The sequence below is a fragment of the Grampus griseus genome (genome assembly GCF_964374135.1).
Source record: "Grampus griseus genome assembly, chromosome: 8".
Taxonomy (NCBI): domain Eukaryota; kingdom Metazoa; phylum Chordata; class Mammalia; order Artiodactyla; family Delphinidae; genus Grampus; species Grampus griseus.
This window is the reverse complement of record NC_139002.1, coordinates 109,890,283-109,917,622: the sequence shown is the minus strand read 5'-3', so window position 1 is coordinate 109,917,622 and position 27,340 is coordinate 109,890,283. Positions and strand designations below refer to the sequence as shown.

The following is a 27,340-nucleotide window of genomic DNA, read 5'->3' as shown; positions in this document are numbered from 1 at the left end:
AAATCGTCAACCAGCATGTTATTCCGGAAGAACGACCAGGGACGGTAATTCTAGAAATCCAAGGGCTTTTTTCAAAGCTTGTCCCCCCTAGAGTGCGTTCTTTGCTATTTACTGGACGCAAATTGTAGCTTGTTTTTGGCAGTGGTTGTGGGACAGTCTAGGTTACTCATTAGCTACCAGAGCGCCGACATCCACTGTGGGAATTGCCTGTTAGAAGCTTGGTATTTTCTGTGGCTGACAGACCTGCTGCGTTTTAGGTGGAGACAGCACAGGGTGGCAGAGACCAGAACCTCTTCACTGTGGAACAGAGATCAAGCTACAGGCATGGCGAGGCTTGTCACCGCGTCCCAGCTACGCTGGCCGATGCTTCACCCTGTTAGAATGGGCTTCAGAAGTCAGAGTAGGGCAGTGACCTCTCCCGTTCTCCCAGAGCTGATTCTGCATCTAGAAAGATCGGATTTATCGCTACATCTGCTGCCAGCAGTGTGGGGTGGCTGGGCTTCTGTTGGGAGGGAAGTGCAGCTTGAGTGAGCATGAACTGGGGGTGGGGAAGGCCCCCAGGGCCCCAGCGCGTGCGTTTCTCCCAGGTGTCCTCACCACCTGGAGGAGGATGGCAGTTCGGTAAATTTCGGGCATAAGTTTGATTTGAACGCGTTGATCTGTGTGTGGTGTCAGTCCCCCACGGCCATACTCGACTTTCTTTAAAGCCTTACCTTGGACAGGAGTGTGGGAACCGGAGCAATTCCCAAGGGTGTTCCCAGGGCTGCCGCTCAGGCACAGCCTCGCCCCGTCGGGTGGAAGCACCACCCAGCCAGCGAGGGCCAGCGTTTGTGGGCTTGTGTCCTTGGCCCCCGAGGTCTTGTTTCCCCTGTGTGATGAGGCACTCAGGCATAGTCCAGTCAGTGGACCAGGTGTCCAGCCCACACCTGAGCCTGCACGAGTCTGAGGAAATCTGATTTTCTTCCTTGTATCAGCTGCTTTTTTCCCCAGGTGTTCAAAAGATTTTTTTTTCTTCTTCTTTTTTTCTTTTTTTTTTGGCCGTGCTGTGTGGCTTGTGGGATCTTAGATCCCCGTCCAGGGATTGAACCTGGACCTTGGCAGTGAGAGTGCAGAGTCCTAACCACTGGACTGCCAGGGAATTCCCAGGATTTTTTTTTTTTTTCTTTAAAATCCAGTGGTTTTATTAGAATATGTTTTGGTGTGTGTTATTTGGGGTCGGTATTCCCAGGTATGTGGTGTGGTTTTTTATGTGGTTTTAAATCTTTTATTTACTTTGTTTAATTTCAGGAAAGCGTTTTCAAATGATGCGCTTTAGGCCGTTCCACTGCCCAGTTGGCTGTCTTCCTCAGGGACTCCTACTGCCCATATGCTGCATCTTTGTCCATTTTCAGTATTTGCTACTTTCTCCTGTATCCTTTATCTCTTTATTCATTTCTTTTTGCTTTAACTAATTTTGTTTCTTTTCATTCTTTTCATCTTCTGTTTCTCTCCAGACCTCTGTTGTGTATATTTGTTCTTCTGTTCCGTTTCTTAATTTATTTATTTTAAAAATTTATTTATTTTTGGCTGCATTGGGTCTTCGTTGCTGCACGCAGGTTTTTTCTCTAGCTGCGGCGAGCGGGGGCTACTCTTGTGTGCGGGCTTCTCATTGCGGTGGCTTCTCTTGTTGTGGAGCACAGGCTCTAGGCACGTGGGCTTCAGTAGTTGTGGCACACGGGCTCAGTAGTTGTGGCTCGCGAGCTCTAGAGCGCAGGTTCCGTAGTTGTGGTGCATGGGCTTAGTTGCTCTGCGGCATGTGGGATCTTCCCGGACCAGGGCTCGAACCCGTGTCCCCTGCATTGACAGGTGGATTCTTAATGACTGAGCCACCAGGGGAGCCCTCCTTCTGTTTCTTATTCCTCATTTTTTTTTTTTTTTGGATGTGCCACGCAACTTGTGGGATCTTAGTTCTCCGACCAGGGATTGAACCTGGGCCCTTAGTAGTGAGAGCGCAGAGTCCTAACCATTGGACCACAAGGGAAGTCCCTCTTATTCTTCATTTTTGAAATGATTTTTTAAATTTCTAATTTACCTGGTTTCTCTTGACTAACGTCTGAGTTTTTCTGTGGGTTTTTAAGTGTCTTCCCTGTTTTTCTTACTGTTCTCCAGCTTGTTTGGAGATAGAGGCTCCAGTGTTGCTGTGGTCTATGCGCTGCCTGTCTGCCGGGTGTTGTTTTACTCTTTCTCCCCTTCCTTGTCGTCTCTGTGGGAGTGTAACTTGCTTGTCTTACGTGGAGTTCGTCCTCTGGGCTGTGGCAGGGTTGGGGGGCAAGGTCCAAGGTGGCTTTCCTGTCGCACAGACTCCCTCCTCCACCGTCTTCACCAGGCGGTGCTTCCAGGCTTTCCTGGGCCCTGTCCACCTGTCTCTGCGGCCCTCCCTGTCCCTCGTCACTGTGCCAGCCCCCGGTCACGCTCCGCCCCGTGTAGTCCCCCGGGTCTGTTTGGGGCTCTCCCTTCTACCTCCCCTTGCCCAGGTGTATTGCTGTGAGGTCTTGTGGCTTTTAGTAGTTTCCCTTTTGAGGGAACTGTGCTCAGAGATGCGGAGTAATTTCCGCTTGGTTGCAGAGTGAATCAGAGTCTGCTTTTGTCCTTGGACCCCTGTGCCTCTCCTCTGGGGGAGCCTGACCTCCCCTGATTGAAACAAGTGTGTGTGTGTTTGCTATAAATTGGCTGATTTTAAAACAGCTTTGGCTGGAAAGCCCTAGCTTCTCACCCCAGCCCCGGTCTTGTTGCCCAGAGGGAGTGCAGCTCATCCATTCGCTTCTGTTTCTTCTGCTGGCTACACCTAAACTCCAAACTACATGCTTTTGGTTTTATTTTGTGATTTACCCGTCTGGGGTAGTAGCTATAGATCCCCGTAGTTTGTTTAGCATGTTGCCCCCTATCCAGTACCTCCTAATCTTTTTATGATTTCTGCTCTGGTTCTGACCCGTCTTGACTCTGAACAACACAAGTTCCTGCCATGCAGGGGTCTCTGTTTCCCTTGGGCTTGGGCGGGTAGAGCAAAGTGCGAGTACCGGAGAGCAGCACAGACACACAGGTTCCTGCACCCTTGTGAGAAGCACACGCGCACACAAATGTGTACACGCGGGCACGCACACTTGCACACACACGTGGGCCCTCCTGTGCGCCGTGCTCTGTCCACACTCAAGCCAGGCTGTGGGCAGAAGGTGCCCATGACCTTGTTTTCGTGGCCCTTTCAGTCGGGTCAGAAAAGCCTACTTCAGCAAAGGTGTTACTTTTTCAGGAAAACTTAAGAAAAAATTTGCCCTTAACCCACCACTCCGGGGCATCCGGCCCGCTGCTCTACGTGGTGCCCCCTTGGGTTCTCGGGGCACCTCTTCCAGATGGGGAAGCTGGCACAGCTGGGAGCTGCCTCCCCGCAGTGCACTCAGGGCTGAGAAGGAGGGTCAGGATCCCCTCCCTGACCCCCTGATCCCCCCTGGTTCCCCAGATCCGCCTGCTGGGCTTGTTTTGTTAAAGTTCTGCAACCCCCCCTCCCCCCCACTTGGAACGACAGCTCCTGAGGGCAGGATGTGTTGTTTTAACCTAAGTCCTGGCACCTTGAACAGCATGTGGGGGGTAGCCTGCCTCTGTGCCCTGTCTGGGCCAGGGGCTTTCTAGGGTAGGAGTGGCTCAAAGGAGGGTTCCATTACACTCAGGCAGATGTTAAACCCTGTTTATTAGCGAGTCAGTCGTGAAAGATAACTGGCGTTGTGGGAGTGCCCTGGGGAGTGGGAGGCTGCCTCACTGCGAGGTGAGATAAGCTCCAAGAGTGGCAGTGACGGAGGCTGGGCGGGTGGGCAGCGAGTCTGCAGGACGGCCTGGTGAGCCCAGCGTGTGGGCACCTGTGAGGCCCCAGCCTGGCAGTGCTCCAGTGCGGGCGGTTGCTGTGGCAGCCTTTCCTTCCCCTGGGAATAGAGTCACCGAGCCAGGGACTAGCCTGGGGAGGGCCTTTAATAGTGAACTTAATTCCTGCTTTCCAGAAGCGATGGAAATTTACTCAAGTGTGAACTTACAACTCACCTGCCCTGTGTGACGAACAGCTTCTTATATTTTTACAGTACTTGTTAAGATGTGTGGCCCTGGGAAAATCGTCTCTGCTCTCTAGGCCTGTTTCCACACCTAGTCAAGGTGGGCTGAAGCTGAACACACATGCCGACGCTTGTTGAAGGAAGGCCGATTTTGCACTAGATGCAGGATGTAGGGGAAGTGGGACTGTCATGTATTTCTTTAATGTACCTTCCATCCTTTTTTAATATATTGGATGATTCCCAAACTTCATTGGATATTGTAAAAGTGGACCTATCAGATTTTGTAGGTTGGTGCATTTCATAAAGAAAGAAAATTCGAAGCCTACAGTAGTTAAACCTTTATAATTTTTAAAATTATCTGTGGCAGTAAAAGTCAATTTTAGGAGTAAACTACTAGCTGATGATGATAGCTAGCACTGCTTTGAGAGTTTCCAGGTCCAGGACGGTGGCGAAAAGGCAGAACTAAACATGTGATGTGGGGTGGCAACTCCCCTCTCTCCCGGGGGCTTCGTGGACTTGCCGGTCCTGATGGGGAGCAGCCGCACCAGACTGTGTCAGAGCCCGGCTTCTGCCTCACCCACCTCCTGCCTGGCTTCAGGTGGAGGCCGGTTGCTTCTTTCCTTGCGCTCCTAAGAGCCCTGATTCTGCATTTAATTCTGATGTGGCAGTTTTGTTAGGGAGTGGGTGTCTGTTTAGAGATCAGTTAAAGCAAGATGCATTTGTGTTCTCTTTTTTTAGGCAAAAGTAAAGAAGCAGAAATAAAGAGAATAAACAAAGAGCTGGCAAACATTAGATCAAAGTTTAAAGGTAAGTGTTCAATCTTTGTCAGGAGATGTTCTTTTGTAAATTTTATAAGGTAGGGGCTTAATCTCATCTTTACTTTTCTTCGCTTCAAACCAAAGTTAAGGTCTCAGTGCAGTTACTGTCCTGGCTTTGTTGGCGTTTAAAGTCAAGCCAGTGGTTATTCTGCAGTCGTTTGATGGTTTGTGTAGAATTGATCAGATAGCGGGTCCCCTCCTGTGACCAGCCTTTTCCTGGAGCTGGAAGGACGCTTGTCTAGAGCAGCTGTCTCCCCACCCCCGGCCCTGGGCTCTGCTCCACAGGGTGCAGGAGCACGTGAGTCAGTGGACCTGATGCAGAGTGTGCGTCTCGGGTGGGGAACTGCTCTGCGTAGAAGTCCTGCACGGTCACCTGAGCTCTTCCAACGTGGACGTGTCTTCCTTTGCGTTAGTGAATAACGCACCATGTTGTCTAATCCACTCAGGGAGACAGCCTCTCTGCGAGCCAGGTTTTGGGGCGGACACCTCCCCTGAGCATCCTCATTTGGAGGAGTTGTCAAGGGTAGATTTTCAGTCTCGGGACATGTTTATGAAAGACCGGTTAATCCCTTAAGCCTTAATTTTTCAGTTGAGTTTCACAGATTTGAGACCTCGTTCAAGTCTCTGAGCAGACATTAGCCACGGGAGTGGCTGAAATTGCCCAGAAAAAATGAGTAGAGGAGGGAGCCAGGACCGAGACCCAGGGAACTGGGGGCAGCAGAAGACAGGATTTCCTGGGGTCGGAGCTTTTTCAGGGTTTGAGAATGGACGTCCTGTGTGATCAGATGATGCGAACACTCGTGGAATTTGAGTTGTTACCAACATATATCCCCTGCTGAGCCCTCGGAAGGTACTGTGCTTTACTGTTAACCAGGCCCAAGGATCCGCTAAGGTCTGTGAAACTCTGAAATTGTATGTGAAATGGTTTGGTTATATGTATTTGTGTGTGTGTGTGTGTGTGTGTGTGTGTGTATGTGAGGGGTTGTCTATAACTTTCATTGCTTAAAAATTTTTTTAAAATTTAGACTTAACTTTTTGTAGAGCAGTTTTAGGTTCCCAGCAAAACTGAGAGGAAGGTACAGAGATTTCTTGTACCCGTCCTGTCCCCACACAGGCACAGCCTCCCCATTATCTGCTTCCCTACCAGAGCGGTTCATTGGTCAGAGTGAACCTGCATGGGCACGTCATCGTCAGCCCAAATCGATACCTCACGTTAGGGTTCATTCTTGTTGTGCATTCTGTGCGTGTGGATGGACGTATGTATGCTGACAGTGCCCAGCGTTGTAGTCTCACACAGAGCGCTTTCACTGCCCTAAGGATCCTCTTTGCTCTCCTATTCATCTCTCCCTCCCTTCGACCCCTGGCAACCACTAATCTGTTTACTGTCGTGGTAGTTTTGCCTTTTCCAGAATGTCATAGAGTTCGAAGCATATGGTTATATGGCCTTTCCCCGTTGCCTTCTTTCACTTAGTTATACACATTTAAGGTTCCTTCATGTCTTTTAGTGGCCTGACAGCTCATTTCTTTTTAGCTGGATAATATGCCACTGTCCAATGTACCAGTTTCTTTATCCATCCACCTATTGAAGGACGTCTTGGTTGTTCTCAAGTTTTGGCAATTATGAATAAAATTGCTAAAAACATCAGTGTGCAGGTTTTAGTGTGGACATAAGTTTTCAGCTCCTTTGGGTAAATACCAAGGAGCGTGATTGCCCATCACGTGGTGAGGGTATGTGTAGTTTTGTAAGAAACCGCCCAGTTGTCCCCCACAGTGGCTGCACCATCCGCATCCCCACCGGGGCCGGGTGAGGGTCCCTGTGCCCCACGTCCTCACTGCATTTGGTGTTGTCAGTGTCTGGATCTGAGCTGCTGCGATAGTGTGTAGAGGTATCTCGTTACTATTTCATCATATGCGTTTCCCTGATGACACGTGATGTGGAGCATTCTTTCATGTGTTCATTTGCCGTCTGTATATCTTCTCTGATGAGGGGTCTGGAACGTCCACTACTTCCTAAAAGGGAGCGTGTAATGTGGTGATGAGAGCTAGGCTGCCCTGACTACCCCCAGCTCGCACTTGCTCTGATAGCCAGTTACTAGCTGGGTTACCCTGTTGAGTGACTTACCCCCTGCGCCTTTAAATGGGGTGCTGATGGCCTCAGGCTGGGTTCTCTGTGAAGCAGACCCTGTGATGGGGTTGGAGGACAGAAGATCGACTAGAGAGTGACACCGCGGATTATAAACAGAGGAAGCAGGTTGGCTGGGGGCAGAGGAGGCCGCAGATAGAGGTGTTGGTCCGTCAGCGTTGTCACTAGCCCTCGAGGGAGCTTCGGAGTGCAGACTGTCTGGTAGAGGGTCTGGCATGGGCTGGGGACGTCGCTTGGCCATGGCTCGTAAGCCAAGGAAGGCAGATCCTGACCCCGACAGAGCTGACCCACTCCTGGCACCTCCAGGCCTTCGTCGAAGGGGCGGATGATGTCTGCTGCTGCAACTGTGTGCGTGTGTGTGGAAACACAGGCGCATTCCTGGGGAGGAACGCAGTGCCTAAGAGATGTTCACCATGTGGTTAGAAGAGGGTGAATCTTCAAACTGTCTTTAAATATTTGGGGACAAACAAGACTTCTGTAGTTTCTTCTGCCCCCGAGCCTGTCTCAACTGAGCCCTTCTGGGTAGGGAAGGAGGCTCGCTCTTCTCTGTTAACCAGTTAGCACTTATGGAGCGTGTGTGCCCTGAGTGGCAGCAGACAAGGGAAAACCTACTCCTTGTTCTCAGGAGTATGTGCTCTAGGGGCTGCACTTGCACTTCTCCATCCGTGCTGTCCACCGGAAACGCAGGCACGTGCTGAATTCTCAGTTTGCTGGTAGCCACGTTAAAAAAGAGTAAGAAGCAGCAGATGAAGCTAAATTTAATATATTTTATTTGATTTAGTGTACCTAAAATATTATCATTGCAGCATGTAGTCAGTAGCAAAGGTTATTGAGATGTTTTACATGTTTTTCATGCCCAGTCTTTGGAACGTCCCACGTGGAACACATTCAGTTCAGACCAGTGCAGGCCAAGTACTCAGTAGCCCCATGTGGCCGAAGCCGCCACATCGGCTAGCGCACATCTCAACCAACTTTTCCACTGGAAGCGGCTTAAAAAGAGACACAGTATTAAAAAAATCTTGAAAGCATCATAGAGCAAGAAGAGAAGAGAACTCCTGGCCCATGAAAGCAAGCAGAGCACTCATCTCTCTGTGCCGGGAGGGAGTTTGCTAACCCCAGAGGAGCAGCCCTGAAACAGAGCCTGGTTTGGGTGACCTTCAGTGTCTAGAGGGGTGGTTGTCAGTCAGGGTGATTTTGCCCCCAGGGGACAAAGGCCATCGGGACTGGGGATGGGCGTGCTACTGCCATCTAGTGGGTGGAGGCCAGGGAGGCCGCCGGACACCCCACTGCACAGAGGAGAGCCCCCCAGAACCCCCTGGCCTGAGGAGGCCCAGTGCTGAGGTTGAGCAGCTGGGGTCTAGGAGGAGGGTCATCCCAGAGCCCCCAGTGTGAGGCCTTCTTCCATTTTAAACTGAGGCCCTAAAGGTGGCTGCCCTTAGGGCAGGAGTGACCCGGGAGTGAGCCCGTCCTGCCCCAGGCCTGCAGCGGGACTTCACACGCAGTCCTCTGGAGGAAGAGGTTACCATCACAGGCTGAGTGATTCCTCCAGGTAACTTCTCAAGGGTGTTGTCCAGCACCTAGTCACAGATCATCAGGCACACAAAGAATCAAGACTGCACAGCGAGAACCAGCAGAGAAAACAGAAACAGAATCACAGAGGCCTCCGAGACCAGATTCAGATGACAATGAAGAACTAGGTTTACTGTTTTTAAAGAAATAAAAGACGAACTTGAAAATTTCAGTGGGAAGCTTGGGAAGTATAAAAAGTGACATAGCAGATTTTGAAATAAGACCAAATGGAAATTCTAGAACCGAAAGATGCAGAACTAAAATGAAGAACTCGGGTGGATATAGCCACAGGCACGTTCTGAAAGATGGGTAAGGAAACAGCCCGTCCTGAATGCAAAGCAGCAGGGTGGGTGAGAGACACAGGCGTGCGGTTCAAAGGCCTGCAGGGTTAAGTGACCTCCTGGGAGGAACGGGGAGCTGGTGTGACAGAACTTTCCAGAATTCATGAAATGCACTAGACCTCAGACTCAATAAACACAGTTACAATAAATAAATAAGATGAAATCTGCACCTAGACACACTATTGTGAAAATGCAGAAACCCAAGACAGGAAATCTTTGAAGTTGCCAGAGGGGGAAGAGATGGGCCGTCTTCACAGGGTCCTCGTGGAAGCTGGCTTGTCACAGGGACGAGGGGCAGCGGAGCGGAGGATGGTCCCAAAGTGCTGGACAGTAGCAGCTGGCTAACAATGTCCTTTAAGAATGAAGCTAAGGGGCTTCCCTGGTGGCGCAGTGGTTGAGAGTCCACCTGCCGATGCAGGGGACACGGGTTCGTGCCCCAGTCCGGGAAGATCCCACATGCCGCGGAGCGGCTGGGCCCGTGAGCCATGGCCGCTGAGCCTGCGCGTCCGGAGCCTGTGCTCCGCAACGGGAGAGGCCACAACAGTGAGAGGCCCGCGTACCGCAAAAAAAAAAAGAAGAAAAAAAAGAATGAAGCTAAAAAAGACCTTTGCCAGACAAAAAAGGAGAGTTTCCCATCAGAAGTCCTGTGCTGAAGGAGAGTCTAAAGGATGTGCTTCGGGCCAGAGACAAATGGTCCTGGACGCAGATGGAGGAAAGGTGAGGTGGGCGTGCAGGTGAGTGTACAGGCTGCCGGTGGCCATGGCGTCTGGTGGAGTCCTTGGCGGCAGACACACAGAGGTGGTGATGCTCGGGCAGGGCCCGGGGCCTCAGGGCAGTGCCCGTGTGAAAGCCTTGCCCTTGACAGAGCCGGGCCGTGCCCTCACGTGTGCTGTCGACCACTGAGGGAGGGCGTGGCGCCACCTTCTTGCCTAAGCTCGTCCCCCCGGGCAGGCCCAGAGCCCCTTGTAGGTGGGGCGCCCACCCTGCCCTGCCCTGCACACCCGCCAGCCTGCTTGTGGAAACCACCGAATGGGAGGTCGTTATGACTGCAGTGGGCCTGCCCTCAACCTTGGAACCTCTAGAAAACAGCTGTTGTGTTGTCCTGCCCAGAGGTGGGAAAATGTCTTCTGGCTGGTGGCCTTCGGAGGTTTACCAGGTAACACACGCTCATTTGCTCATTCACTGCTGGGCGCTCACTCAATCCCAGGTGCCAGGGGTAGAAAGATGAATAAAAAGCGTTTCTGTAAAGAATGTATGTTTTTACAGGTAAAGAAAGACTTGAAAAAGCCACCCCATTTGATCGAGGGAACGCGAACGTATACGTATGGGGGGGGCGCTGTTCCCTTCCCCGCCTGGCGGCCGTCACCTGGCTTCACCACTTGCCGTCATTTTGCCCGTGTTTTTTTTTTTTTTTAAAATAAATTTATTTATTTAGTTTTGGCTGCGTTGGGTCTTCGTTGCTGCGCACAGGCTTTCTTTAGTTGTGGCGAGTGGGGGCCACTCTTTTCTGCAGTGCGTGGGCTTCTCATTGAGGTGGTTCCTCTTGTTGCGGAGCACGGGCTCTAGGCGTGCGGGCTTCAGTAGTTGCGGCTCATGGGCTCAGTAGTTGTGGCTCGCGGGCTCTAGAGCGCAGGCTCGGTAGTTGTGGCGCACAGGCCCAGCTGCTTCGCGGCATGTGGGATCCTCCCAGACCAGGGCTCGAACCCGTGTCTCCTTCATTGGCAGGTGGATTCTTAACCACTGCGCCACCAGGGAAGCCCCTTGCCCGTCTTCTTTCATCTTTTGCTCTTCTTTTTTTCCTGGGATGTTTTGACAGAGTAATTTTTAAAAAATTGGTTTTCTGAGATACAATTTGCTCACAATAAAGTTCACTTGTTTTAAGCTTGCGCTTTGAATTTTGGCAAAAATGCACGTGTTCGTGCACCCACCCCCACAGACACAACAGAGAACATTCCCACCCCCCAAAATGTTCCCTCGTGTCCCTTTGCACCTAACACCCTTCCCAGCCCCCAGCAGCCCCTGGTCTTCCTTCTGTCACCGCACTTCTGCTCTTCCTAGAAATTTCACATGAAGGGAATCAGGCAGTGTGAGGCCTCTGGTGTCTGCTTGCTGTGACTTACGTTTGCGTTTGGGGTTTGCCCGCGTCGTGGTGGGTTGCCTCACGGTGCGCTGGCTCACCAGGGTGGGCGTCTGGGTTTGTTCCTGTGCTGTCGGCTAGGCGTGGAGCTGCTGTGAGTCCTGGTGTGCGGGACTTGTGTGGACGCCTGGTGTCGTTCCCATTGGGAAGGTACCTGGGGATGGAGTGGCCGGGCCACGTGGAAGGTGGATGTTTAACCTTTTAAGAACCTGCCACACGTTTTCCAGAGTGGCTGCATCATTTTGTGCCCCCGCCAGCCGTGTGTGAGTTCCCAGTCCCTCCACGTTCTTACCAGCACGTGGTATGGTTAATCTTTTAAATCTTGGTGTTTCTAGTGGGTGTGCAGCGACACCTGACTGTGGTTTTAATCTGCGTTTCCCTTTTTTAACAATTGAATTCAGTTAAGTGCTATGAGGATGAAGAAGACACCCCAGGTCTGTGGGGATGCTGGGGAGGGAAGAGTTAATACCCTGGTGCCAGCAGTTCTGAAGCATCTCACAGCCCGCGGCGTGCTTTAACTGAGCTCCAGAAGACGACAGGGGCGCCCTCCTTGTCCATCCTTGGCATCTTAGTCTTTTTACTTCTTTGAACATAAGAAGATACTCGTTGAGGGTTAGGGTCAGGGTTGAACGCCAGTCTCAGTGAGAGAAAGGGTGAAAAAGGATCACAGTTAAAAGTCCTCCAGAAGGATTCGGTCACCAGGGCTCAGACGCGTTTCCCTAGAGACACTGGCTCTTATCCCGTGTCACGGCAGCACCGGGGCCGAGACCCTTGACTGTTCTTGCCTGCGCTGTGGCCCTCACCTTCTTGTGTGCTTGGCTTTCAAGTGTGTGCGTCTGTAAGTCTCCCAGCGTTGGGCAGGGCTGTGGGAGGGACGCTGGGTCCATGTCCTGAAGCAGCAGAGAAAGAGCCCCTTTGGCCTCCAGGCCGCATCCAGCACGCAGTCTGGCCGGCTGTTCCCTGGGCTGAGTGGCAGGGACCACTCTCCAGGGGGTGAGAGGAGGGGGCGGCCCTCTTGGCTTGCTTGTCAAAGGAGGCTTTCAGAGGTGATGGAATTCAGGCTGGTTCTTGAGGGGTGGCCGGGTGGGTAGGAGACGGGGGCTGCTGCTTGCTGTGGACTGCGTGTCCTGTGTCTGCAGATGCTCTCCCACGGAGACGGGGACGGGTCCCAGCCAGGAAGTGACAGAGCTGGGCTCCTCGGGGGCAGCGGGCAGATGAGCGAGTGGGGGTGGGGGTGGGAGCCAGACCTGGTCTGACATTATGTTGTTTGGTCATTGAATCATATGCCAGTCTGCTGCTCAGAAGGAGGGAGGGTTTCTCAGAGCTCCCCAGTGCCAGGTGTCCAGCTGGCTGGCCGACTCCTGATCACTGTCACCCTGGGGAATCTTGGTGGGGTGCCTCTTTCTTCTAGACAGCGCTTTGATGCCGGCCAGCGCTTGTCCCTGGAGCACGAGTGACCTGACCCCGTACCACGAGGAGCGTTGCTGTCATTGTCTTCCTGGCTCCCATGTCTGGCCCTTGACAGTGTGGCAGTGGCGTCACTGTGATGCCCAGCTCGGAAGACGGCAGCCTTTCTGGCTGTCATCTTTGTAATCTGCTAAGGAGCGTTTTACACTTCTCAGGGGAAATAAGAACCTCTGGTATTTAAAATGGCAGGGTTTAGTGGTCCTTTTTAAAATGGCATCTTATACTCTGCCAGCGACACGTCTTGAAGGTGCCTTGCTGTGATCTCCTGTGAGAGGCGTAGTCACGCTGTGATTAGGGTGAAGACACAGAAGCCCTTCTGGTCCTTTTATGTGTGACTTTTAGGGTGGGTGATTTGTTCTAAAACTGGGTGTAATGAAAGATTATTTAGAATGTGTTCACCTGCCTAAATTAGTAAACATGTTTAAAAGATTAAGTTGCTGGTTAAGACAGGGCGGCCCTGGCAAGGTTGTGGCCGGTGGGAACGAGGCCCTGGGGCCGTCCTGGGAAGGCAGGGGTTCCGGCTTCTGTTTTGTCAGGGAAGCCGGACATTAGGATTCCGACGTGCAGCGCCTGGTTTAGCAACACCGCGCACTCACGACACTGGCCTCCTGGAGGCCGGCCCCTCACGTCCCGCTGTCTTGTTTCTGCCCTGCCCCCGCCTCCTTTCCGCAGGCGACAAGGCCCTGGATGGCTACAGCAAGAAGAAGTATGTGTGCAAGCTGCTCTTCATCTTCCTGCTGGGCCACGACATCGACTTCGGGCACATGGAGGCCGTGAATCTGCTCAGCTCCAACAGATACACCGAGAAGCAGATCGTGAGTGCGCGGGGGCGGGGGTTCTTCCCATCAGGTGGTCGTTTAGTGTCCTGCTCTTTCTCTGCACCTTCCGTCTAGTCTGGGGATTTCCCGTGGCTTCCGGTGGGAGCTGCACCAAACCCCCGTTCGATGCGAGGGGTGCCGTTTCCCATGGGTCCGCCTTAGAGGGCAGGGAAGAGCGTTTCCTTCCCCTCAGTGCCTTGCTGACGCGTGTCACAGATGAGTTCACCCAGTGGCCCCTGCGGCCACTGCCTGTTTCTGAACCAGGCCCCACACACCCACATGGTTTAAGAGCCAAGCGCAGGTGGCGGGCCTCGCCTTGCTCCCAGCTGGCCCAGTGCCTGGGCCCTGCCCACCCCAGGCTTTGTAATTGTAGCCCTGCATTCTCTTGGAGTAACCTGATTTGTGTGTTTTCTTGAGTGTTACAAAATAGCATTTTCCTCTTGTCCAAAAATTTAACTTACAGAAAGTGAAAAAATACCCTAGATGCCCCAGGAGTTCTGTTAAGTATTGGTATTTACTCAACAGGAATTTATCGAGTGTCTGCCACGGACCCAGCAGTGTGCTGGGGGTCCCTGGGGACTTACGACCATAAGCAGATGTGGACCCTGCTCTGTTCCAGGGGGGAGATGGCATCAGACAGCCCTGTACACAGAGAATAGAGCTGTGGGCAGTGCCCAGTGAAAGAGGCGTGTAGAACCCTCCAGACCCTGAGAAGCGGGTGGCTAATAGGGAGGGCTTCCGGGGGGCATCCTGAGCTGAGACTGAGGCCAAGGGGTGCACCGGGGGCCAGGGCAGACAGAGCCGCAGCACCCAGTCAAGGCGCGTACGCGGAAGGGAAGGCGGTGAGCTCCTCCTGAGACTGACGGGGGCTGAGAGGTCAGCGTGTCCCGCGTGGGAGGGCGTGGACAGCGGGGGTGACAAGGGGCTGGAGTTTGGCCTGGTGGTAAGCGGAAGCTGGGGCCTGGAGACAGAGTGGAGAGAGGGGACAGCGGCAGTCAGCCGGGTTGCTGGAAATCGCCGTAGTGGCCCCGTTCCAGCTGAGGCGGGGCCTTTCCATCCTGTTCAGGCCGTGCTGAGCACAGGTGCCCATGGATGGGTGAGTGGGATGGGGGCACCAAGGTGTCTGATGCCGCTGGGGACAGTGCCTCTTAGGTTCGTCCCACAGAATCGTTCACAGCGGAATCCGGGGACAGAACTGGCATTTTCAGCAGAAGGCAGCTGGTCCTCCGTGGCCTGACGGCCGCAGCGCCCCGAGCAGATGAGATGGTGCTGGGGCTTGCTGGCGGCCGAGGTGTCCGAGGTCTGCCTGGTGTCCGAGGCACTCGGCTTGTCACGAGCGCTGTGCTCTCTCGCCCCTCTGGAACCCAGGGCTACCTGTTCATCTCGGTGCTGGTGAACTCCAACTCGGAGCTGATCCGCCTGGTCAACAACGCCGTCAAGAACGACTTGGGCAGCCGCAACCCCACCTTCACGGGCCTGGCCCTGCACTGCATCGCCAACGTGGGCAGCCGGGAGATGGCCGAGGCGTTCGCGGGGGAGATCCCTAAAATCCTCGTAGCCGGGTATGTGTCCGGTGCCCTGCTGCTGAGAGTGTGGCCACCTCTCACGTTAAACAGATCAGCTGTGTGACTGTTGAAGGATTTATGGAGTGAGCTAACCTCCCCGTCTCACGTCTCACGTGGTGGGGAGACGGGGAGGCCAGGTGAACCTTCCATCCAGGCAGAGGGAGCGCGGCCGTCCTGCGGGCACGGGGCCCCTTCTCGCCCTTTCGCAGAAGCGTTCACACACCCCAATCCTGAGACTTCCCAGCACCCCACACCCCCACCCTCTCCAATCTGGAGGGGAGCTGAGTGGGGCTGAGCAGGCAGGTCTGGAAGAGTTTCCAACAGCGCTGTGCCGGGCTGGGCCACGGGGCGTGGCGGAGGCGGGCCCCCCTCCTGTTCCAGGACACGCTGCACCTTGCGAAGGTGACACAGAGCCCACACCCGGGCAGCACGGCTGGCTGAATAGGGTCCCAGCCCAGGGGGCGCGTCAGGACTCAGGGGACTGGGTTCTGTGGGACAACCAGCGAGCAGGTGGAGCAGGACTCGGCAACTCCAGCTCCTCTGGCCGCGGGGGTGGGGCCGTGGGGGACGGGGCCGCGGGGGAGTGGGAACGACCCTCAGACAGCGCAGTGGAGAGGCTGGGAGGCTGTCGGGAAGCGTACCCACACCTCACCAGAGCACGTGGGTGTAGACGCCTGGTTCTCAATGAGTGGTGTTGCCCCAGCATGTTTGGTTGTCACCACAAAGGGTGTTTTCCTGACATCTCATGGGTGGAGCCCAGGCATGCAGCTATACCCCCTACGGTGCACAGAGAATGATCAGCCCGAGGTGGCAGCTGTGCAGGACGGAGCACCTTGGCCGTGAGCAAGAAGCAGTGCAGTGGCAGGGTGGCCACAGGCCCGGGGAGTGTCGGGTGTGTGGCTGCAGGCCTGGAGGAGTGCCACCGGCGTGTCACACCAGAGGCAGACGGAGGAGCCAGGCTGGAAGAGAGGTCACGGAACTGCCTGATGGAAAAAGCGGTCCCGAATGTGAGAGCTCAGAGGCGGTGGACGCACAGTAGCACGAGCACAGGGGAGGGGTGGCAGAGCTGATTGGAAGCACGTGGAGAACCAAGGTGACACCGTTACACACCTGTGAACCGGAAGACGCAGAGAACATGGCGGGTGCCCTGAGAATTACGTCACCGAGGTGGGAGAAAGACGTGGTATGATCAGAGTGGGCCAGAGGGGCAGGTGGGGCTGGAGGTTGGAGCCAGTCAGGAGGCAGCTGTGCCTCAGGGTCCTGACCCCCTCGTGCAGCCCCGCCCCTGCCCGGTGCACAGCTAACCTGGCTGCGGGTTGCCGGTCTCTGCTTTCAGAAGCAAGTTCCCCGGGATCAGAGCTTTGGCTCACTGTGACTGTTGCCTTCTTTCTAGCATTTTGACAATGCCTGGTGTGTAGTAAGCGCTCAATAAATACCTGTTGGATGAGTGGAATGTGAAACAGAGGTAATCTCTGAAAGTGTTCAGATAATTCCAGAACACTTCCCTGAAGTAAAGGGTGGATTGCACTGCAGGTTGAAAGGACACAGAAGGGTGTGTGCTGAGACACAGCCTGGAGGGGCGGAGCCCGAGGTGGAGAAGAGAGCCTGCAGCAGGAAGATTGCTGAGGGGTGTGCGGGGAGCTGGCCTCGTTCTCTCAGTGTCAGCATCACAGGCAGCCGCTCTCGCCCCAGAAGCTCAGGTTGTGTGGACCTGTGAGCCCTCCTTGAAACAAATGACCAACGCTTGAAATCCAGCGACCAAATAGACTCAAAGTGGAGTTGTGGGGACGGAGGTGCCTGGGCGTGGAGCTGCAAGGCTGAGGGCGGCGGGGCAGAGCCGGGAGGTCGGGGAGGGAGGGACGATGGGGCGCCCTCCAGGCCGGGACTGAGCTCTGGGCCTTGACTGGAGACAGAGTTGAAGCTCAGGGGGCAGCGGTCTCCTTGCTTTGCACCGTCCTCCGGTGTTCCCACCAGCAGCGGCTGTACGGGTAGGGTGGGCTGCCAGCTGGTAGACCCCGCAGTAGAAACCGGCCGGCTTCTTTCAGCCGCAGTGTGTGGGCGCAGACGGCAGACACCCAGGAGGCCGCGAGGCCTGGAGGTTGCCGCTGCCCGCCGCTCCTGGAGCACGCGGCGCGGGGCCAGAGAGAGGGACAGGCGTCTGCCCCTGCTCCCCGGAGGGTTTACATCCAAGAGAGAAATTTTTACTGAAGTAATTTTTCTTTGGCATGGAATGGGGGGTAGTTTAGGGGTTTGTCATATCCGTTGGGAGTTATTTAGGAACAAAAGAGCTAAAAGGAGGTAAATGGTAATGACAGCCCCCAAACCCTGCTCTTCCCTCCACGGAACGGGAACCCCACTGCTTCTGTCAGCACTTAGGGGGCGTGGACAGTTCTTCTCAGACGTGTTTTGTGGCCTCCTCTGGAACGCTCCTCGGTGGGCCTGCTGCTTGCCCGGCTGCATGGCAGCGTTTGGCTAGGGTCTGGGAGGAGGAGGGGTAAACAGCGTTGGGACCGTCTCTGTCCTCGGTCAGCACGAAAACCAGGACAGGAACCCTCCAGATGCCCCTTGCCCAGCGTAGCTGCGGTTGTTCCCTAGGCGCCCGCCGGGTGTGTAGGGGAGGAGATCTCTAGGTGGACACGGGGCGCCATGGCCGTGCAAGGCTCTCTGATACTCTCCCCTTTGGACTCTGTGTTATTAAGTGAGCTTAAAAAATACTGCTATTGGGGGCTTCCCTGGTGGCGTAGTGGTTAAGAATCCGCCTGCCAATGCAGGGGACACGGGTTTGAGCCCTGGTCCGGGAAGATCCCACATGCCATGGAGCAACTAAGCCTGTGCACCGCAACTACTGAGCCTGTGCTCTAGAGCCCACGAGCCACAACTACTGAGCCCACTTGTCACAACTACTGAAGCCCGCACACCTAGAGCCCATGCTCCGCAACAAGAGAAGCCACCACAATAAGAAGCCAGCACACTGCAATGAAGGGTAGCCCCCGCTCTCCGAAACCGGAGAAAGTCTGCGCGCAGCAACAAAGACCCAACACAGCCAAAAATAAAAATAACTAGAAAAGAAATGAAAAAAAATACTGTAATTCAGTTATTAGTTATTGGAACGTTAGCTGTCAGCCTGCGTAGCTGAGGTTGTGCACAGCACTTGGGAATTGCTGCTTCGGCGAGGAGCAGGTTAGCGGTGGCAGGACCCCTTCCCGTACACCGTGTTCGGGGCGACGTCCGTGGAGGTGGCCCCTCGAGCAGACGGCTGTCTGTCACTGTGCAGGCGTGGTCCCCACCAAGACCCATCGCGAGAGGTGGGCCTGAGCTTGTTGCGTGGAGAGCTTGACGCGGCCTTGTCCCGAGTGTCCCTCCAGCCCCCGCACGGGTGCACCTCTGCTTCTGTGGTGACTGGGGTGTTGTCCGTGGGCTCTGGGCCGGGCTCGCCGCTGTGCCCAGGAGTGACTGCTGTCTGTCTTGCAGAGACACCATGGACAGCGTGAAGCAGAGCGCCGCCCTGTGCCTGCTGCGCTTGTACAGGACGTCTCCCGACCTCGTCCCCATGGGCGACTGGACGTCCCGCGTGGTGCACCTCCTCAACGACCAGCATTTGGTAGGTGCCTCTGGGCCAGTGTGCAGCCCCTCCCGTGGAGCAGCCTCTTTCGGGCCAGTGCGGTGCGAGCAGCTGTGTGTGACTTCCGAGATGCTTGGGGCGACGTCCACGACCCGTCCATCGAGCCTGGGAGCGCCTGTGGTTAGGGGTCGGGAGCCCCTGCCCTGGGGACAGGGTGGACTGGACAGGGTCTCTGGCTCACCCTGTCACCAGGCGTTGGAGGGTCTCCAGCTTGCCGGCTGCAGGGACGAACAAGGCACAGCCCAGCATCTTCTGGAAACACTGCGTCCACTGAGGGCTTCACAAGGCGTGCCTGTCCTCACCCTGTTTAAGGCTGTCAGAGGGCTGTCCTGTAGCCCCCAGGCTCTGGCGTGCAGGCTGCCTAATGCACATAGCTGGTGCACGAGCCGGGCCCGAGCCCTCCCCGTGTCGCAGGCCAGGGCAGGGAGATGTGGAGCGATTCGCTGGCTGTGGTTGGCCGTGAGTCATGGGCCCTTGTCCACGCTGACACCGGGAGGCGGGGCCGAGTAGGAAATGATGCTGGACAGAGTGGCCTTGTCCTGCCGGAATCCCGTTGTACAAACGAGAGAATCGAGGTTCCACACAGAATTTCCTGCTGAGCTGATAGGTGTTAGCACATTAGCTGGTTACTCCATTGTTTCCCAGAAGAGAAATTTCCCTTAAAGATTAAATGAAAAGTAACCCATCGGCATATGTAGACTCAGAGATGAGAGCTGGTGGTTGGGTGGCTTGCCTGTTGGGCTGCCCGGCGAGCTGGCCCTCCGTCGTTTCCCACGCTTACCAGGAATGTTCGAGTCTGCATAGGGCAGCCCTTCCTCGGAGGGGAGGGGGCGTCTGCAGGCCGTGCTGCGGGGGCGGGGGCCTCGGGCCGCAGCGTTCACATGCGGGCCTCGCGTGCCGGGCCATGCTCCACCTCTTCGGGTTCAGGCCCTGCCGTGGAGTCAGGCGGCCAGGCTGGAGGCCGTGGGGCGTTTTCCAGTTTTGCAGACGAGGAAACTGAGGCTCAGAGAGGTTGGACGGCTTCACACAGGTCCGGGCTTGAACCCGGAGCCGACGGCAAGGCAGGGCCGGGGCAGGGCCGTCCAGAGCCCAGGTGTGGCGGGGACGCGGCCCAGTGCTCTGAGCAGGCGTTATTGGCTATGGTTCGTGGCATTTTACCAGGAGTTGTCATCACTCCTGCCTTGTCGGGGGAGCCTTCTGCAGCCACATGCTGACAGGTGCCGAGGCCCAAGGCCAGCGACGCCCACACCGAGCGCTTTCCAGGGTGGTGGAGCCGTGTCTCGCCGGCCAGGAGGCTCTCCTCCTTGGACGATTCTGTGCCCGGCTGTTGGGTTCGCTTTTGTATTTTCACGTACCCGGCTCTGTTGCCAGGTGCACTGCTTGGCGCCTTTGTGGTTCTAGGCCACAGGAGCCCAGCTTGCGTTGGGCGAGGTGGAGGGGCGTCTCAGCCAGCCCAGGGTGTGGCCGCGTCCACCGGCCAGCTCTCCCTTCACCTCTGCTGCTCTCTGCACCTGCTCTCTGCCCTCCGCGGGGCTGTGGCTTCTTGACGCACACCTCCTGACTTTGCCACCAAAGGTGTGAGATTTGGCTTCTTTGGTCTCAAGGTCAGGAAACCTCAGGAAGAGTGTCACTCGCCCACCCAGAGGGAGCAAGCCCTTCCGAGAGCAGCGGAAGAGGCGGGAGGGCTGTGATGTACAGAGCCCTGCGCCAGGCCTGGCCCTCCCTTAGTCGTGTGCGGCCCGAGCGGTGTCCCGAGGGGGGAGAGGAGGCGGCCCGGGTCGGGGGTTGAGGGCTGGGGCCTGCAGAGCCACGGCTGCGTGGGCCCCCCAGCCCTCTCCTCACACCGCCTTCCTGCAGAGACCCTGCGGGCGCGCAGGGAAGGTGAGAAGCTGCACCTCAGGAGCCAACCAGCCCCAACTGACTTCTGTCAGAATGTTTCCTGATTCATCCCTCAGGTGAATCTTCCTGGGGAAGCAGGCTGTGTCCCAAACACTCAGAAGCCACGGTGAAAGAGACTCTGCCCTGCGTGTTGCAAACGCCAGTTTGTTAAAGCTCTGTGTTTGGCCCTTATCGCCCACTGAGATGTGGACAGTGAGGCCAGTTAGACCCGTTTCTTTAGCGTGGCTTTCGCGTTTCCATCAGAAAGACGAAAGAACAGCACAGCGGTGGCCTCTGATGAGGTCGCTGTGGTGCTGGACCTGACCCCGCCTCGGCTGCAGAAACTCTGCCACCTTCTCCCGCGGGCTCGGGAGTGGGGGTGGGGGAGGGGCTCGGGAGTGGGGGTGGGGGGGCTGGAGGGATTACTGATGATTCGAGGGGGTTTGTTTGCATCTTTACACCCGTTTTTGTCAATGGGTGTCATTCGTTTTGTCTTTTCTTTCTTATATTTGCAAGAGACCTTCTCTACCTAACCAGCGTCTCCCTCCAGGAGACATGAGTTACTGGGAGTAAATACTAGTGTCCCAGGATGACGATAGAGACTCCCCTGGGCTGCGTGGAAGGTCCCCGTGTGCTGAGGCCAGGGTTCCGCGGGCCTCCGTGGGGAGGGTCAGGTCTCGTCCAGGCCCGGTGGTGCTTTCAGGACAGAGGGCAGAGACACGGCTTGGACGACCCCTTCAAAATGGGGAAAAATGGGCTTTTCAGTTGCTGTTTTACACGATCTCAGTTTGGGGTTGTAAAGATTGATGTGAGTCTGAACACGGTGTGTCCACCCGGAATGATCTAGATCGGGGCAGCGAGCGCAGAGGCAGGCGACGCGGGGGGGAGACTGGGGCCCGGAGCCGCTGCCCCGCGCTGGCCTTCGCTGAGGCAGGGTCTGGGCTAGAGGGGTGCTGGATTTCCCAGTTTTCAGAGAGACACTAGAACAAGAAAACAACCAAGTGTGCACCTTGCTTTCTAAGCACATTGGGAGCTGATCAGAGTGGGCCCGAGGTGGCCCTGGGCTGCCTCTGCGTTTGCTCTTCTGAATTTAAAGTTCTGTTTAGAAAAGGAGTTTAAAATGAGAGGGTGTCGTCAGGAGCTTTGGCGTCTAAACGTGTGTGTGTCTCCTCTCAGGGTGTGGTGACTGCCGCCGCCAGCCTCATCACCACCTTAGCACAGAAGAACCCGGAAGAGTTTAAAACCTCTGTGTCTCTGGCCGTCTCCAGGTTAAGCAGAGTAAGTCCGTCGAGGGGAACGGAACTCGGTGGGTTTTGGTCTTAGTTATTTTCTCTAATTAATGTATGTACTTTTTGGAATGCAAGATGTTTGGGTCACTTTGTAAGTTCAGGGGTGGAAATGAGTCTCGGTTCATAGCTGATTGGCTTTTCTTTCGACCTTTTTTTAAAAAAATTTTTTTAATTAAAAAAAGTTTTTTTAAATGTTTTTAATATATATTTTTTTACATCTTTATTGGAGTATAATTGCTTTACAATGGTGTGTTAGTTTCTGCTTTATAACAAAGTGAATCAGTTGTACACATACATATGTTCCCGTATCTCCTCCCTCTTGCGTCTCCCTCCCTCCCACCCTCCCTATCCCACCTCTCCAGGCGGTCACAAAGCACCGAGCTGATCTCCCTGTGCCACGCGGCTGCTTCCCACTAGCTATCTACCTTACGTTTGGTAGTGTATATATGTCCATGCCACTCTCTCACTTTTTCACAGCTTACCCTTCCCTCTCTTTCGACCTTTTTGTCAGAAATGCCCTGTTTGCGGGGCCAAGTGCACAGAGCAGAGCAGCTCAGCCCCTGGCCCCGCTACAGGGAGGGAGCGTCCTCAAACTGCGTTCAGCTCTGCACTTTAAATTTTGTGTGACAAGATCACACAGTATATGTTGTTTTATGATTGGCTTGCTTTGCTCGACATGTGAAGTTGGCGAATTGTTTCGAGTGCCGATGGTTGATCCCTGCTGCCGTGCAGTGTCTGTGCCCCACCCGCCTGTGCCTCGTCTTGTCCAGCACTTAGCCATCCCCCTGGAGGTGACTGTGACGGGCCTGCCCCCTGCCCAGCGCCGGGGGCCACCTCGCATTGTGATCTGGTCTACGCTTTCCTGCTTATCTGCGAGCTGGGGCAGCTTTGCACGTCTGCTAGCTTTTTGAATACCTTCTTTTGTGAAGAGCCTCTTCAGTCTTTTCACCTATTTTCCCATGGCGTTGTCTTTTTTGTTGTTTTATAGAAGTTCTTATTTTATTTTGTTAATTTACCTTAATTTTGTATTTATTTATTTGTTTGTTTGTTTGTTTTTGGTATGCGGGCCTCTCACTGTTGTGGCCTCTCCTGTTGCGGAGCACAGGCTCCGGACACGCAGGCTCAGCGGCCATGGCTCACGGGCCCAGCCGCTCCGCGGCATGTGGGATCCTCCCAGACTGGGGCACGAACCCGTGTCCCCTGCATCGGCAGGCGGACTTCCAACCACTGCGCCACCAGGGAAGCCCCTTGTATTTATTTTTACATTTATATTTACTTATTTTTTTGGTCACGTCACGTGGCGTGTGGGATCTTAGTTCCCGACCAGGGATCGAACCTGGGCCCCCTGCAGTGGAAGTGCTGGAAGTGAGGAGTCTTATCCACTGGACCGCCAGGGAAGCCCCCTTTATATACTGTAGATATGAGCACTTTGTTGGTTAGATTGGGTTGAACCAAACAAAATTGCCAACTTTTAATCATTATTGATCTACAAAAATGCCACCTTCGTATAGTTCAGCCTACTCTGTGTTTAAAAATCTTGTCCTGCTATGTAACTTGCCGTTTCAGTCTCTTATGAAGTCTTCTGTGATCAGAAATTCCACATTTTAATATAGTCAGACTTACTAATCCTTTCCCGCATGGTTAATGTCTTCGTGTCCGTAAATGTCTGAGGTTGTTCCCTGTTCTGAGGGCTCGCGTGCAGGTTGACGATCGACCTGGGGCAGGTGTGTCTGTGTGGTGCCGCTTTCTCCCTGCAGACTCTGCGCTGCCCTCGGTCCCACACCAGCGGCCGGGTCTGTGCTGCACTCCCTTGGTTTCTCTGTACATCTTTGCACCAGTGGTGTGACTTTGGGCTAATTTGATGTTTAGTGGGGCCAGTGTTCCCCCACTCAACAGAATCCTACTGGGGCTGCCTTTAATCTGTAGGTCAGTTTTGGGAGAATTCAAATCTATGTAGTATTGAGATTTTCAATCTGTGACCATGGTGTTTCTCTCCATTTACTTAGTCTTTAATTTTTCTCAAAAATGTTTCAACTTCTCGAGTAGAGGTTCTTTTATTTTTTATTCAACTTGTCTTTATATACTTTATTTAAAAAATGCTATTCTCAATGGTACCCTAAAAATGTTATTATACAATAGTATAATATAGTATAAAATGCTTGTTTGCACAGTTGGTTTTTGTATATTGCCCTTGATGTTGGCAATTTTGCCAAACTCACCTATTAATTTTGGTAATTTATACGTGGATTGCTTTGGGCCTTCTCTGTACCCCGTCATGTGGTCTGTGGACAATGGCAGTTTTCCCCTTTCCCAGGCCATGTTTGTTTATACTTTCTGCTTTACGGCTCCAATCCCGACCTCCACTGCAGTGTTGAATATGAGAGATAATCGGTGTCTTGTTTCTGCTCTCGAAGGGAAGGTCTGCGATGTTTCACTGTTAAGCACGACTTAGGCTGGTTTTGTCGGTGTTCCTTCTCTTTGCTACATTAAGGAAATTCCTTTCTGTGTCTTTGCTAACATTTTTATCATTGGTTAACTGATGAAGCCGTTTGAATTTAGGGTTTTCTTTGTGAGACAACTTCTAATTATGCATTCAATTCAGATTCAGTTCTTGACATTTGCTAACTTGTGTGAATACTCAGACACGTTGGCCGGAAGTTACTCTGTGTGCCGGCTTCACGGTGAGGCCTCCCTTCTCCATTTTGACGCTGGGTGTTCGCCCTTTTCGTTCTTTGCTTGATTAATCTCACCAGGTGTGATGCTGTGTAAGAATTAATCTCGTCAGGTGTGATCCTGTGTAAGAATTAATCTCGTCAGGTGTGATCCTGTGTAAGAATTAATCTCACCAGGTGTGATCCTGTGTAAGAATTAATCTCGTCAGGTGTGATCCTGTGTAAGAATTAATCTCACCAGGTGTGATCCTGTGTAAGAATTAATCTCACCAGGTGTGATCCTGTATAAGAATTTCTTCGGACTTTGTTGATCCTGTTTTGATTTTTCTACCTTATTACTTTCTGCTTATTATGTCTTTGTTGTTTTCTCTGCTTTCTTTGGCTTAATTTGCTGGTCTCTTTCCGAACCTTTGAGATGAATTCAATGCTTTTGTTTCTCTATTTGTTTCATTGTGTGCATTTAAAGCTGTAAGCTTGTCTCTAAGTGTGGTGTTAGCTGCATGAGATGTGTTCGAAAGGCTGGCTGTGTCCATGCGATGGCGCGGTCCTTCTACCACTCGGTGCGCCTGCACCTGCTTCTGCTGGTCCCGTCAGTGCTTTACACGGCTTGGAGTTCACCCACTGCAGGAGTGGCCGCGTCCCAGGTCACTCATGACCTAGTGTCGCTCGCCGCTGCGAGCTTTGTGACAGCAGCCGCTCCGAGCTCCCAGACGCAGGACGTGGGGAGGTGCTGGGCTGCGTGTTGGTGGGCGTGTGCTGCCTTAAGGGACAGTCCCGTGTTCAGGAGGCTGAGGGGGTGTCTGTCCTGCCCAGACTGCGTGGGACAGGCGGGTGGCAGCGTGATGGGAGGCCGCTTGCTTTTGGGCCTGGGCAGCTCACAGCGGGGCCTGTGCTCGGGGCGGTGTGGGTGCAGGGCTGATGACTGAAGGCCTCCCTTCTGCGTTGAATGCACTTTCCCAGTCTAGGCTCCAAGAACTCTGTACTGAGTGCAGCGTCGCTCTTGTGCTCTCGGGGTCGGGTGCCCAGGGTTTGTGTCCTGCAGGGGAGGGGCGTCATCGCGCAGTGGCTCCTCCTGGGGCCTGGGCGCCTGTGCTCCTGCCCTTCAGACACAGACAAGTGTGCCGCACGCTCTCAGCACACCTGCCCGTGGTGTCTCATCCCCCTGTGCTGTTTTGCAGATCGTGACGTCGGCCTCCACAGATCTCCAGGATTACACGTACTATTTCGTCCCGGCTCCCTGGCTATCAGTCAAACTTCTGAGGCTGCTGCAGTGCTACCCGCCCCCAGGTGACAGCCGTGCAGCAGAGGCCTCTCCGCAGGGGTTTCCTGCAGCGTTTTAGGGTTAGGGCTCTCGTTGGCTACCTTTAAAGTCCTCTCCGGTGCTGGCTCTTGTTCTCTGGATCTTTCTGTGATGCTGCCATGGCTCTTGGCTTTCCCCAGCAGCTGGTAGAGAAATCACAATTTTGGTGCGGCTCGGGGTGATCGCTGCTTTTACAAATAATTCTGGAAACTGTTTGAAACCTTACATCCTAAGTTGTTAACGATCTGTAACCTTAAAGTACGCATCACGGATGTTGTTACGCTCGTGTTTTATTCTACAGCGTTACATTTGACTAGTATGGTAGGTATCTAGAAACGGAATCTCCTGGTTGACAAATGCACAAGAGAATTTGCGTCCAGTACTTCCAAACTGCCTCTACACGGATGGTTTTGTTGTTGTAACCTTTACCTTATAATCTTCATTTGTGTTTGTACAAGGTATGTCTTTGTTAATTCCAGTAACTTTCCATTCTGAGTCTGTTCTATACTAAAGCGTGAGTTGCACGCCCTGCGGCAGAGCCCTCGCGTGGGAGCGGGACCCCGCCGTTGCCTCCCACTCCCGCCCACCGGCTGCCCCCATCTCTCCTGCGGCAGTAGTTCTCTCCGTGGAACTGACCTCTGCCTCCTTTATTCCGAGATCTGGGGCGACTCCGACCCCCGATGGGGGTGGATCTCATCACCCTCCTCCTCCTTTCAGGCCCCTGCCCCCAACCCCGGGGCGGCTTTGGGAGCCCTGCCCTCCGTCCACTCGGGTGCGCAGGGCCCGCCCTCCCTGAACAGCTGGTGGTTGGGCAGGTGCCTTAGATGCGCTGCAACAGTTTCTGGAGTTCTGGTATTTTTATTGCTTTCTCAGTCTTTTTTTTGGTGCATTATTTCTTTTCTTCTGGTTTGACTAGAACTTAAAATTTTTTCTTTCTCATTTTATTGCTCTTCAGACTGTTTTCTCTATTTCTATTGGTAATAGCAGGTAGAGGAAAAAACCTTTTGCCCCCCCTTCCCTCAAACTTTGACATCATGTGTTTTGTCCATGTCTCTGAGATTTTATTTTCCTTGACTTATATAATCTATATTTCAGCAAAAACTTGTGTATGTTATTTGTGTTAAAATGTATGAGTAGCTACCCTGGCTGGCAAATCCTCTTATTTTAAGCAGCCACACGGTTTGAGTAGGGGTCCTCGCCCTTCGTTTTGGGGTTGTGAGATGAAGAGTACCAATACTCAGGCGGGGCGGCCGTGTGGGCCAAGGGGAGCCAGGCCAACGTCTGTCTGTCTCGCCCAGAAGACCCTGCAGTGCGAGGCCGCCTGACCGAGTGCCTGGAGACGATTCTGAACAAAGCCCAGGAGCCGCCCAAGTCCAAGAAGGTGCAGCACTCCAACGCCAAGAACGCCGTGCTCTTCGAGGCCATCAGCCTTATCATCCACCACGACAGGTGGGCCCCGCGGCCTGGGCCCCACGCCACCCTCCCTGGCGGGCCACCCCGTGCGCATTCCGGCCTCAGACCCTCCACGCCGTGAGCGTGACTGCCGTGGTCTTACTTCCCCCAGACGGCTGCCCTGCTTCTCTTGGGCATCCTGCCCGACCCGCTGCTCCCAGGGCCACCTGGGAGTGCAGCATGAGCATGTGTGTCC

The 27,340-nt window shown here is 54.1% G+C and overlaps 1 protein-coding gene across 2 annotated transcripts in view; it reads left to right on the top strand.

Annotated features, from left to right (window-relative positions):
• The window catches only part of AP2A2 (adaptor related protein complex 2 subunit alpha 2), a 63,572-nt gene that overhangs the window by 20,463 nt on the left and 15,769 nt on the right, over positions 1-27,340 (top strand). The window contains exons 2-8 of one of the 2 annotated variants that reach the window (XM_082660455.1): positions 4,812-4,880; positions 13,221-13,363; positions 14,735-14,928; positions 18,403-18,532; positions 21,608-21,709; positions 25,571-25,679; positions 26,994-27,141. In XM_082660455.1, coding sequence (XP_082516581.1) covers positions 4,812-4,880; positions 13,221-13,363; positions 14,735-14,928; positions 18,403-18,532; positions 21,608-21,709; positions 25,571-25,679; positions 26,994-27,141 — 895 coding nt within the window. Of the gene's footprint in view, positions 1-4,811; positions 4,881-13,220; positions 13,364-14,734; positions 14,929-18,402; positions 18,533-21,607; positions 21,710-25,570; positions 25,680-26,990; positions 27,142-27,340 lie in introns of both variants that reach the window. The other variant, XM_082660454.1, reaches the window with a different exon arrangement.